This window comes from Acipenser ruthenus, chromosome 2 (assembly GCF_902713425.1).
Source record: "Acipenser ruthenus chromosome 2, fAciRut3.2 maternal haplotype, whole genome shotgun sequence".
Taxonomy (NCBI): Eukaryota; Metazoa; Chordata; class Actinopteri; order Acipenseriformes; family Acipenseridae; genus Acipenser; species Acipenser ruthenus.
The window spans coordinates 66,004,806-66,018,413 of record NC_081190.1 but is presented as its reverse complement, the minus strand read 5'-3'; the positions used below and the strand labels follow the sequence as shown (position 1 = coordinate 66,018,413).

Below are 13,608 nucleotides of genomic sequence, written 5' to 3'. Positions count from 1 at the left end.
CTGAAACTTGTGAAAGGTTTGCTGTAAGGTAACTACTAAGGCAACTGTAAAGATGCATTGTGAACTTTAAATTCTGCATTAAAATGCATTTAATACTTGAATATATTTATAAATCACTATGAGAACTGTGTTTTTGTTTAGAGTTATATATTTGAAAGGAAGGGGGCAGTGAAGAGCTTGTGACTGTTGTTTTTTTTTTTTTTCCAGTTCCTTTAGCTCTCCTTTGAGTGCCAAGCAGAGAGTGATTAGTGTTTGGTTTGCCAGTACCCATCTTGTAAAGGCTGAATACATTTAGGGTTCCGCCTTGTGCTGACGGCATGCAAACTAAACAGTATCACAGCTTCTTTTGGCAGATAATAACATTTTCTCAAACTTGCATCGACAAGTGACCTTGGTAATTATGTCAAAACAAAAATATTAATCACCAACATTTTTTTTTACACTGCACCTACTGCATCCAGTTGTTATCCCGACAGTCATTGTAGATCCACCAAATGGTTGTTAAAAGCTGAGCATGCCATTTTGTCAAGATTTGGCCCTCTTGTTATTTGAGTGTCTTAAAACATTTATAAGAGGCTGCATTGTGTAAAATATTGCTAAAGTAATCGTTCCTCTTGTTAAACTAACATGAGCACTGATAGCTGTAAAGATATACTGCAGGTGCCCAACCTATATCTGGAATGTGTGTGTTGCTGACACAAGTTAATGAATTCCTCTGTTGGTATACTGTTGCAATGTCCACCCATACTGGAGCAATAAAGCACTGCAGAACTAGGAGTAATAGGATCAATTACATTTCTGAAAAAGGTGAATAAATGAAAAGTGGGTTTAAAAAGTACATTTATAAAAACATTTTAAGAGTTGAAAAAAGGATATATACAACTTTCCTATTTTTTTTATTTTTTTATAAATCAAGCTACAACCTCTTATTGTATCAGCTTTTTTTGTTTTTGTTTTGGTAAAGTAACAAGTGCAGGGAATTTTGGCAAATCTTTTCATGCCTGAACCATGCGGCTACCTGCTGATCAGTAAGAGGAGGGGTATTGGTGCTGATCAGTAAGAGGAGGGGTATTGGTGCTGATCAGTAAGAGGAGGGGTATTGGTGCTGATGAGTAAGAGGAGGGGTATTGGTGCTGATGAGTAAGAGGAGGGGTATTGGTGCTGATGAGTAAGAGGAGGGGTATTGGTGCTGATGAGTAAGAGGAGGGGTATTGGTGCTGATGAGCAAGAGGAGGGGTATTGGTGCTGATGAGTAAGAGTAGGGGTATTGGCAGGTGCCTGATGAGTAAGAGCCCGAATCCAGGTGTTTCCCAGCCTCTCTTTTCCCAACAGGAGGAATATGAGGAAATCGGCAGGAATGTCCTATTTGGAGTAAGAAAGAGAGGGCATCAGGGTGTAAAGAAGTTGATTTTGTGCTGAACAGCTGGGTTAAAATAAGATTTTGCAGTGCTGTTGATGACACAGTTTTACAAAAATGATTAGTTAAGTACCCACTTTCATATAAGGGTCCAATCTTTCATGCTGAAAATCAATGTTTCATTTGTATTAAAAGTTGTCTTGTGTCTCTGTGTGACACTGATGTGCCAGTCATACTGTAAGGCTTCAGGCATGTTCAGGGCAGACTGATCAAATTTCATGCATCACTACAGGCTTCTCCCCAGCCCTGATTGACTTAACACATAAACTGTGCATGCGAAATCCTCAGGGGTGATGGCCTACATCAGGAAACCTTACCTAGTCTAGATGAAAAAAACACAAACAAAAAAAAAAACAGCTGTTGTGTTTGTGCCAGTTTAGTTCTGCTTGCTTGATAATTAATATTATTCGCTGCTTTGCTGTGGCCTCTTATTTTTCATAATCTTTACTTAACTTCACTGTTAAAGGTTCCAAAATCTATACATGCATACTTGTGTTGTTTAATGTTATTTCTACTGTCCTGTCATTCAGCTGTCTCATTCCTCCTTTTTCTTTCATTTCTGTTTTGTTAGATTCATCTTTTTTCACTCTCGCCTTCATTGATTTCAAATGTATTGGGCAGCAGAGTTATTATGAGGGTAAGTTCAAACTGCCAGAGCTGCAGCATTGCTAAGGAAATGTCTGACATTGAGAATTGATTGAAGCCACACATATCATGGCATGTTCAGATAAAACTGATAGCCGTTTTTTTTTTTTTTTTTTGCTTGTTTATACACAGAAGTATAAAATGTCATAGACACACCACATAATCTTACATACTATTTACTTTACAATTAGAGACAAATATTGAGGGTTGAATAAAATATTTGGCATTATTTTAAATAAATAAAAAGAAGAAACTCTACAAAATATATTACTTTTATTTTGACAAAATAGCTTTCTTGCAATGGTTTCCAGTATCAAGTTTGGCCAATTACTGAAGTTAAAGCGACTCATCTCATATGGGCTTCTTAAGTATGGGAAGCTTATCATCTTGGATAGAAGTCAAGTCAGGTATTGATGTGATTACATTTTGGAAATATTCATATGTATCCCTCTCAGTTGAAATACAGACGTTCATCTCTTCATTCTGTTCTGCTGTTATTATTACTTTTATTTTTGCTCAGCTTCATTCTTTGGTAGGTATTTTAATCGCTGTGATCAAAAGAACTCGGCTGATTCCAAAATAACCTTGACCTCTGCCTGTTATTTACAGCCACGTTCTTGAAGAGGCAGTTTAACTGTTGTATTTATTTTTAGGGCTCCCTGCCAGCATATATCTCTACATATGTACTTGCATACCCTCCACACTCATAAATGACCTGCTGTAAATATAATACACATGCCATGCTTTGAGGCTTATATTTCCTGAATTAACATTTTCATTGTTCTGATAGACCTGTCTTTTTTTGAGGTTCTCTTAAAGTATGAGATTTCTAATTAAGCGGGGGTGCTACTATTGAACCAAGATATAAAGTTACAGTTGTGTGAGCATGTATCAATTAGCCATCTGTCTGGCACCTCAGAGTTGGGCTAATGTTTTCGATGCTGTGTCCTGATTTACAGAGTAGCTCGGTATCAACAAACAAAGAAAAGCATTTGTCACTTAGTTGATATATTTCCTACTACATAGTTTAAATTAGTTGCCTATTAGATCTAGTACATCTGCACAGATTTATACTAGTGTCATAAACAAACATCTGATGGAGAAATGAAAACAGGCTCTTCCAGAATAAACCAGCAGAAACCATTGCTCCAAAGATGAACTCAGATTTATTTTTGATTGTGCAATGCAAAGGTGCTGCTACATCACCTGATTTCAGGTCAGAATGGTTAAGCAATGTTACAGCCTTCAATATTGAGATTAAATGGCACATGACAGTATTAGTAATGTGAGTAGTGCTGGTATTAGTTTGAGATGACACATGAATGTTCTTGCTATTGATTCACAGAGCCAGTGCCAGCCTGCCCGTCGTGGCAGAGGGAACATATGCACATGGAGGAAGCCTGCCTCTCCCCACAAGCCGGGGGGCGCCTGATCCGCCAGCTCGTGGACGAGGACAGCGACCCCATGCTATCGCCGCGCTTTTATGCCTTTGGGCAGAGCCAGCAATACCTGGATGACCCAGAAGTGCCCCCCTCTCCCCCCAATGCTCACTCCTTCATGAGGTGAGCAAAAGCAATGAGCTCAATTAAACGCATTTGAGAGAAAAGCCTTGCATGGCTTTGGTTGCTGCCGTTGCAAATAGAACGTATACAGAATATTATTACTGGAATGATAAACATTTGTTCATTTTTTAATAGATTTTTTTTTCTAAAAGCAAGGGGTGCTTTGCAGAAAATCAGTACTAAATGAAATACTTGACCCAGCCGTGTGGTCTGTGAAGCTGCTTTGTCCCCAGTTTTCAGCACATAACAGAATAGGCCTCACAATCATTTTGATTTGCTTCAATTTTGTATTTAAAGTTAATGCATATTTTTTTAAAGACCCAATATTTACAAAAGGCAATTACTAATCTTTAACACAGTACCAGCATTCAATCTGTCTCTTGGGAGAGTTTGCTTTTCCGGTGCAATTCCACGGATATTGCTGCTCTAGAAAGGGTGCAAAGAAGAGCGACCAGAATTATTCTGGGTTTAAAAGGCATGTCATATGCAGACAGGCTTAAATAATTTAATCTATTCAGTCTTCAACAAAGAACACTACGCGGCGATCTGATTCAAGCATTCAAAATTCTAAAAGGTATAGACAATGTCGACCCAGGGGACTTTTTCGACCTGAAAAAGGAAACAAGGACCAGGGGTCACAAATGGAGATTAGATAAAGGGGCATTCAGAACAGAAAATAGGAGGCACTTTTTTACACAGAGAATTGTGAGGGTCTGGAACCAACTCCCCAGTAATGCTGTTGAAGCTGCTTGATGAGATTCTGGGATCAATAAGCTACTAACAACCAAATGAGCAAGATGGGCCAAATGGCCTCCTCTCGTTTTGTAAACTTTCTTATGTTCTTATTATTTACCGCTCTTGCTAAGGCGTGTTTACTACCCTGCCTAATTGACAGTGTGTTTAATCTCAGCAGGCGGCGGAGCGCTTCGCTGGGCTCGTGCGAAGATGACAGAGAAGAACTCACAAGTGCACAACTCTCCAAGAAGATCCAGAGTTTAAAGAAGAAGATCAGGAAATTTGAAGAAAAGTTTGAAGAGGAGAGGAAATACAGGGTGAGTACGAACAAAGAGAGTGAGAGGATGGCATAATGGAGTGACAACTGGGAGGGGGCTGGCTTCATTGAACCTCAAGCAAATACAGTTCTCATAATTTACAGCAGGCTCAACATTTAAAAACTGACGGTTTTTGCTAGCATGTCAAATAAATGCAATCCAACTGCTTTTAATGGCCTTACAGAGTTAACAGAGTCTTGTTTTTCTTGTTAATTCGTCTGTGAGCAAAATGTGAACTGTCATGTTTTGTTCCTGTTAGCCTTCTCACAGCGACAAGGCAGCTAACCCCGAGCTGTTAAAGTGGATGAATGAACTTGCCAAGTTACGAAAACAGCTGAAAGGTAAGCGGATGCCCTCTCAAAGTTAAGGTTTTATGCAGAGATTCAGTAGGTTACTGTGTTACTGTAAATAGTTAACAAAGTATTATTTTTGCCCTTACTGACCAGGTATATGAATATTTAAAGCCAAATATTTAGCATTTAACAAATCTTAATGACTTTGAAAGATTGGGAGACCATTAATTTTAAAAATAAGTTTTGTTTTAGTTTTTTAGGAAACCATTCTTAGGAGAAAAAAGTGCCATTCTGTCGAAATGAAATGTTATACTTTTAAGTAATTGCTATCAGACTGATTGCAAGCAAAGCTTTTTGTGATGATTGGTCTGTCCTAATGCAGCAACGTTTAATCATCAAAAAGTATGGGACTTGCCGTAGTTATTTTTGACGTATCCAATGTAACAAATGCCTGAAAACAAAACCATAGCCAGAATTAGTGCTATTCACAAAGCTTTAAATTGTACAAATTTAAAGAATGTTTTTTTTTTAAACAGTGTTCTGATGGGATTTTTTTAAAAGTTTAATATTTGTCATTTTTAACAAACTTGTGAATAGGGCTCTGCGATGCATCTTTGTTTGACCAATTAAAGCATGTACATTGGATTAAAGCTGTTGTCCTGTATACATAGTTATATTAAACCTAAATATGTTGGTCTGTTTTGACCCTGTGTAGAGATGAAGGTTAAAATCTCTGAAGAAGGCCTGCCTCCTCAGGCTCGCCAGCGCAGCAACACCCTCCCAAAGAGCTTTGGCTCCCAGCTAGAGAAGCAGGAAGCTACTGAGAAAGCACCAAAACCCACTTTGGAGGACACACTGGAGGCTGTTCAGGAGAAGCTGCAAGAGAAGCGAGCCGAGGTCAACCGCCCCGAAGATATCAAGGTACGAAGACACTCAGAAGATTAGATTTAGGTTTCTAGCATCAACTTTTCTATTAATACTGCCGGCGATTAGATAACTGAAACAGTGATGATGAAGAAGATGCTGTTTTTCATTTAGGTTGTTTGAGAATCCACAGTCTGTTCTCATTCACAGGATATGACCCGGGAGCAGATCTCCGCAGAAAAGGTTGCTCTGCAGAAGGCGCTGCTATACTATGAGAGCATACACGGGAGGCCAGTAAGTACAGGCACTGCTTTGTTATTTCTTGTGACATATTCATTGCTCTGCAAGGAAGGTGAAACATCAGATGTTGTTATTGTAGCTGCTCTTTTCTCAAAAATAGCATCCCAAAAATAGTATAGTATTAAGTGCTTCTTCAGACTTGAGGGTTTGAAATGTGGAGCTTTTACACAAACACAAAACATATAATCCACTGTAAATTAACATAAACTCTTAAAATGAGGGGGAGGGGTGGGGTTCTCTCTAATGCGTGGTTGCTCAAAACATTTCAGGACTAAACTGGGCAGTAAGTCTTACTGTTTCATGTGTTTAAATATCCAGACCAATGCTTCCTGCTGATACAGGGCCGGTTCTAGCAATTTTTGGGCCCCCCCCCCACCCCCACCATTCACGTTTAAAAGTGGACCTTCTTAGCTTTGCGGACTGCAAATTCCTCAGTGATTGTTGAATAGTTGATGGATTGGCAGCTGTCCTGTTCAATTAAGATTTCTGCAAGGCCATTTAGCCGTTTAAGGCTCATGATTGATCGAAGGTAAGTTGATTAGTTTCAATTTTGAGAAGCTGCGCTCAGCTGTAGTTGCACTAACAGGCAAAGTTGGAAGTTGTAGTTTATCTGTTATCAGTAGAAAACTTAATAAAAATGGAAAACCTGCTGATGTTTCTAACAATGTGGTAATAGATTATATGAACACATACAGCTTGATTTTTAAGAGAGGCAAAATAAGAGGGAGGCCTAGATCTTAATGTGATTTAAAACCTGATTTGGTCACTGAAGAATTAGCTTTCCAATAATTTATATAAATCACATTGTGTATCCACTTTTATAACCTTTTAAAACATTGAATTAAAGTGATTAGGTTTCATTAAGCAGACTTTTAAAAATAATTAAAAAAACTAGTAGTTCTTACTTTGTTCCTTTTGAAAATCATGCTAATACTGTATAAGCACCCAGAGACACACATACAGTACCTGATTAATACAAACAATTCATACAGCACAAAAAAACTCAAAATGTATTATTTAGCAGGTTGCATGAAAAGATAGATCATATGTGGTGATCCTAACATAACTTAAATATAATAATTAAGGTTTTAGAGACACTGATAAGCAGCACCGGTAATCTTGGACTACTGAATGTTAATTTAGATAGCTAGAACTAATGCAAATCACGTTCTGTGAAACCAGCCCTATAAGTTTAAATCACAAAACAAATATAGTATATGTGTATGATTTAATGTAAAATAATACGTTGTGTTTTTTTTGCGTATTTCAAAACCTGTGGTGTGCTGCATGTCAATATATAAAACTAAAAAATAAATGTAAATATTTTTAAATAAATAGTTGTAATACATTGCACAGTATCGTACAGTACTGCAAATACTACTCAAGTAGCCCACTGACAAATAGTCTTGCTGTTTACTTCATTGGTTATTTGTGATGTATGTTTAATATAAGTTACTCCTAGCCATTTACTTTATCAAATATAACCAGTTAATACACAAAGCAGAAAAAAGAACGCAGACTGAATTAGATGCTATGGTTGCCTTCCTTTTATTTCCCGATGACTTTTAAAATGTTGGTACATGATTACAGGTCCTCCTCGCTTGCTTTGTTTAAACATATAGATTCCGACATTCGCGGAAGAAAATGGGAACTCTGGGAACTAATGAAATACCAGTAGTAATAATAAACCCTTTTTTTATAGGCTATTCAGTTCAAGTTTTTAAATACATTTACCAAAACACATGTAAACCCATCCACCTCCCAGCCCCCAACCAGCATTATTTATTTAACTCTCACTCAGTGTGCTCCTTCCGTACTGTATGCTGTTTTTTTCAAACTAGGACAAATACAAGGCAGTGCAGTCACGTGACAAAACAGGTTGTTCTTTTACCGGAACCTTACACCAGCGTGCAATGATTTTGTTGTATAATAATATAGGGCATATTGTAAACACACCCTCGAAGTTGAGGGGGCCCCCTGAGGCAAGAGATTAAAGTGGTGATTTCTTTTTATATATATATATATATATATATATATATATATATATATATATATATATATAGATGTGTGTATATATATATATATATATATATATATATATATATATATATATATATATATATATATATATAGATATATATAGATGTATATAAAAATAAATCACCACTTTAATCTCTTGCCTCAGGGGGCCCCCTCAACTTCGAGGGTGCCTAATGCCAGAACTGTACACATGCAATGATCTATTTTGTGTATGTACTGTATTAAAAAAATAATAATTAAATCTAGAACTCAGGGGGCCCATCAACCTCGGGGGCCCCTTGCGGGGGCAGGGTCCGTGGGTGCCTAACGCCAGCCCTGCGCCGATAATGCAACTGCAAGTGAGACACATAGCCTTTACGTGCTTACTGAATTGAATAAGTGGAAACCTGCCAGTAACATAAAACACGACACTTCAATTGAATGAAGCAGACAAAGCTCAGTCTAGTGTTCCTGGCATGTAATGAAATTGGAGAGCAATGACTTTTAAAAGAGACTGACAGTAGTTGCACTAAATGTTTCAGTCATGTCAGTCAGTGAATATTACAGCTGTATTAAGTTGTGATGAACAGGCAGAAGTTACAAACTAACGAGCTATTGTGTTTTTTTTGTATCTAAGGTTACAAAGAGCGAGAGACAGGTCATGAAGCCTCTTTATGATAGATACCGTCTTGTCAAGCAGATCCTTTGCAGGGCATCCACAATTCCTGTGATTGTAAGTATATGTTTCTGACTTTCTGTAGACTGTGGTTCCCATTTCTTGGAAAGCTCATTACTGTGCCAAATAAAGTTCTGGGCACAGTTTCCTTGGCTGAACGGAGAACAGGGTGTAGGGGTGAGACAACCTCCACAGCTTGTAACTTCATCAGTATACAAGCACAGCTTTCTGTGCTCAATAAATCCTCAGATGCTGAGAAAACCTACTTAATAATGTATTGTGCTGTAAAACATGATTTTTTTTTTTTTTTTTTTTTTTTTTTACCAGCACAGTGCTGTGATAAATATAGATTTTATTATCGGTAGTCACTTGTTTACAAGCCACTAAACCTTGGTGCCCCTCCATATGAAATCAAAAGTCCCAGATTGTTTGGGGTAAAGCTACTGTAAGTAATTTGTGTAGTTTTAAGTTATAAATCAAGGATTAGTGTAACAGTGTGCATGTAGTATTATAAATAGCATACCATACAAATACATTTTCTTTGCTAGAAACACAGCATCTCTGAATGTTAATGCCCATGTAGATGAAGGGAGCTGCTATAATCCTGCTATAATCCCTAATCCTCTTCCGATCATTTTGAGATTCGTCAGTGTGACCTGGGTCATGCTGATTTTCTGCGGTGTCACAGTTTAACTTTTCAGGGGTGGGCTGAACTCAAACTCTTAACAGAAGAAGAAAAAAAAGACAATCAAAGAAACGACTGTGAAGAAATTAAGTAAGACTAAATTTGCAACAAAATCTCAGTTGTCTTGACCTGGATTCCAGGGGAGGGCTTGCATGTGAATTATTATTATTATTATTATTATTGATTTCTTAGCAGACGCCCTTATCCAGGGCGACTTACAATTGTTACAAGATATCACATTATTTTTACATACAATTACCCATTCATACAGTTGGGTTTTTACTGGAGCAATCTAGGTAAAGTACCTTGCTCAAGGGTACAGCAGCAGTGTCCCCCCACCTGGGATTGAACCCACGACCCTCCAGTCAAGAGTTCAGAGCCCTAACCATTACTCCACACTGCTGCCCTACATAGTTCTGGTAGTCATCCTGGCTAATTGTGCCAGAATCGTGACTCTCCCCTTTTGTCATTGTGTGTTCATATGTATGAAAAGCTATCCAGATTCTTTCAGCAAAGTGGTCTCCGTATTTCAAAATGAAATTAGGTATTAGCAACCAGCTTTCAATTTCCAAGGACACGTAAATGTTTTTACACCAGGTGGTACTTCATGAGTTGTGTAGAGAATATTGGCCTGCTAACTGGATCGCTTGCATGTAGAGGTAGTTGAGCCTGTGATCTGCAGCCTGTTGGATGCGGAGGTTGTGCTGAGTTAAACACAATATTGGGATCCCGAAGAGGGTGCAGTAACATAACCTACTTGTTAACACCTGTCACAGGGTTCCCCCTCAAGCAAGCGTCGAAGCCCTTTGCTGCAGCCAATTATCGAGGGCGTAACAGCATCGTTCTTCGAGGACATAAAGGTGAAGGCCTGCTGCTAAACTAATCTGTGAATTTAGCAGATCTTGCTGATTTCCCCCATGATTTGCAATCTGTTGACTTTCATACAGTGTCTACCACTCAAATCAGTAGCTTTTTAGTGAACCCCTTGTATTGTGTCCGGACAGCCTACAAAGAGAGAAGAGTAGTCAGAATCCTTTCTGCATGATGTGCCGTTCCCTAAGAAACTTAGATTTTTCTTATAGGACCTTACAATTTAAAATGAAAAAAGAAGACCTCTAAGACAAACTTTCAACCTGGTTGAAAATGTATTATACAATATGCCAGAACACTTAAAGCACAACAACACAGTCCATTATGATTGTGAATGTTAGAAACAAAAACACTTACATGTGGCTACTATACAAAGTATTTTTTTTTTCACACCACTTGCCTAGTTACAGCACACTCTTCTTATAAAAGCATGTCATTCGAGATGTTTTAATGTAGGTGAAGTACAACACACACCATTTACTGTTTTAACAAATTTTAGAAGCCAGTTCTGGCGTTTAAACCAAAGGGGGAGGAGCGGGATAAATGTGCTGTTTTGACAGTATTTACAATGGAATATACAACTACACAAATCACTAATCACTAATCAACTTGGACACAATAAATAATAATAACAAAAAATGAAAAATATATACTTTTATATTTTATATTATAATCTTAAAAACATAAAAATATAATTCTTAGAAGTTGATAACATCTAATTGTACTGATTGTATTCCTGCTAAGCTGATCAACATTTTGTGTCAACGATTATTTAGTTTTTGTATTGGCTACTACTTCAAAAAACAGTATTTTACTTGTATGAGAAGGATGTGTGAATTCCATATGAGAAATTATATAAAGATGTACACCGGCTATATATATATATATATATATATATATATATATATATATATATATATATATATACTGAGCAGCAAAAGACTCTTATCACTTATATTTGAGCATCAAAAGAAACGTATCACTTATATTTGGATAAAATTCACTAGATGTGATCGAAAAAATGACTTAGAGCAGGTGCAGTGACTTTTTATAGTGCTGATTAACAACTGACATCACAAAGATGCTGCAAAATGATCTGTCGATCTTGGGGCAAGTGTTGTGACTCTTGGTCTCACAGTTCGTGGCCTGTCATTGACAGAGTGTGTCTGGTTATACTGTCTCTCCAGGTTTGAAATTGCTGGCTGTGAGCACCCAAGATGGCGAGCCACAGTACGCTGCCCTAGTCCAGCCGATATGCTGATTGCACGAAGGCGCTGCTCTCTTGGCATATTGTTGTTTTTTTTCCGTGATTTTCTTTATTGGTTTTATTCAAGCTTGCAATTCAACAGATGAAATCACTCCATATCCAGTCCAATCAACTGTCTCACTAATTAGGTGATTAAGTGCATGTGCTTCAGTCATAGTCACTCAAGCGTGTCATGGTCAAGGATGAATGATCGAGTGATTTAAAAAGAAACCAAAAACATTTTGTCAATGTCCATCATTTATATACCTTATTTTTTTTTCGAAAATAAATGTTTTATAATAGTGATACGTTTCTTTTGATGCGTGGTATGTGTGTGTGTGTGTGTGTATATATATATATATATATATATATATATATATATATATATATATATATATATATATATGTAAATGAATGCACCAAGTTTGATTTCTTCTTGATGATCAGTCTAGACCTGAGCGCAGTCCTGTTTGTCATTGTAAAAAAAAGTTTAGCTGCATTTGTCGGCTACAGCCACTCTCCAACTCTCAGGATCAAAAAGGAAGGAATTTTGGTGTTTTGGTGTATCCCCCCTTCCTCCCCAAAAATGAACAAGGAAACAGTAAACAAAGTTAGAAAGCATTACAACAACAAAGCATTGCATACATGCAGCTTTTGGAAATGACATCCCAGCAATGCAGTACTGCCTCAATGTACCCTGCACTGAGACTGAGGAAATTCAGATAGTTGGCATGCTATACATAATCAAAAATATTAATCTGGGAATTATTGCTTTTTGAGTCTGGCACCTGCATGCCTACAGATTACATCTTCAATTCTTTGTGTTTTTATTTCAGTGTAGTTTTATAGAGCAGAGCGAGCCCAAATGCACCTTGTTAAAGTCTACAGTCTTTACTCTCAGATTTACTCTAGCAGCCTTCTTTTATGGAGTTGTTTGGTGTGTGTTTTAAAGTCTAATAGTGGTTTCAGTGTTCATACTAATATGTTCCCAAACCTCCTCATTCGCCCAGCCCCTTTGGCTCCAGGCCCTCTCGCCCTCTTGCAGAGCTCAGCATGTTAACGAAACCCTCATTCTCTTTCTTTGCAGGAGGAGGAGGAAGACGGCTCAGAAGATGAAAGCAACGCAAAGGCAGACTTCAGCGTCACCTTGAAGCCGGGTTTCAGGGTGCGTAACTTCCTGGACCAGCTGGACGAGGAGGGGGATGGCTTTATCTCACCAGTGGATGATAAAACACAATCCAAGAACACTAATGACATGAGGCTGTCCAACCTACACTCTGCCACCATGTAAGTCAGAGGATGTGTGCATGCTCTTTATTTCACCAGGGGAAACCAGAATACAACTTCTTGAAACCTAGATGTACATAATTGTAGTTGTGAATTCTATTGACGGATTATTCAACTAATTATTCCAGAACCATGAATGTCAAGTCCCTAGGGTAAATGGTGGCACGTTTTGGAATACATTCAAATAAAAATTGAAATAAAAATACCTTCCAAGACAGTATTTTTTTTCAACTTCATTTATTAACAAGTATTGCAAATGATTGACCTCTTAATGCAAATTCTATTCTAAGAAATCCATTGTGTTTTAGGCCTGAACTTGTTGAACAGCTTCAGGATGCAAGGGAAGACAAAAAGAGACTCCGCAAGAAACTGAGAGAATTTGAAGATGCATTTTTCAGGCAAAATGCAAGGTATGCTTTTTTGTTTGTTTGTAAATGTGGAACCAAATGAAGAGTAAAGGAAGTCTAAAAACACTGCCGGTGTTGACATAGTTACAACTTAGTCCGTCTGCAAGTGTAACAGTAGCACAAAGCATTGTGCTAGAAATGCAAGATGCAAGACTTGTGGAATAATTGTCTCCGTTTTTGTTTTGTGTTTTTTTAGTTTTAAACCTTTTGAGTTTTCTTTTCATTTTGTAAAGCAATAGATTCTGCTGCTATTTTTTAATGCTTAACTCTAAATTATTTTTATAC

General features: G+C 37.6%; 1 protein-coding gene across 9 annotated transcripts in view; it reads left to right on the top strand.

Moving 5' to 3' along the window:
* LOC117409372 (protein FAM13A-like) overlaps positions 1-13,608 on the top strand; it is a 68,222-nt gene that overhangs the window by 49,791 nt on the left and 4,823 nt on the right. For 5 of the 9 annotated variants that reach the window (XM_034015329.3, XM_034015322.3, XM_034015324.3 and 2 more), the window contains 10 exons: positions 1,989-2,054; positions 3,408-3,624; positions 4,535-4,676; positions 4,936-5,017; positions 5,685-5,890; positions 6,044-6,127; positions 8,790-8,885; positions 10,290-10,373; positions 12,717-12,916; positions 13,225-13,326. In XM_034015329.3, the coding sequence (XP_033871220.3) occupies positions 1,989-2,054; positions 3,408-3,624; positions 4,535-4,676; positions 4,936-5,017; positions 5,685-5,890; positions 6,044-6,127; positions 8,790-8,885; positions 10,290-10,373; positions 12,717-12,916; positions 13,225-13,326 (1,279 nt within the window). The remainder of the gene's footprint in view (positions 1-1,988; positions 2,055-3,407; positions 3,625-4,534; positions 4,677-4,935; positions 5,018-5,684; positions 5,891-6,043; positions 6,128-8,789; positions 8,886-10,289; positions 10,374-12,716; positions 12,917-13,224; positions 13,327-13,608) is intronic. The other 4 variants (XM_034015323.3, XM_034015327.3, XM_034015325.3 and 1 more) reach the window with 4 other exon arrangements.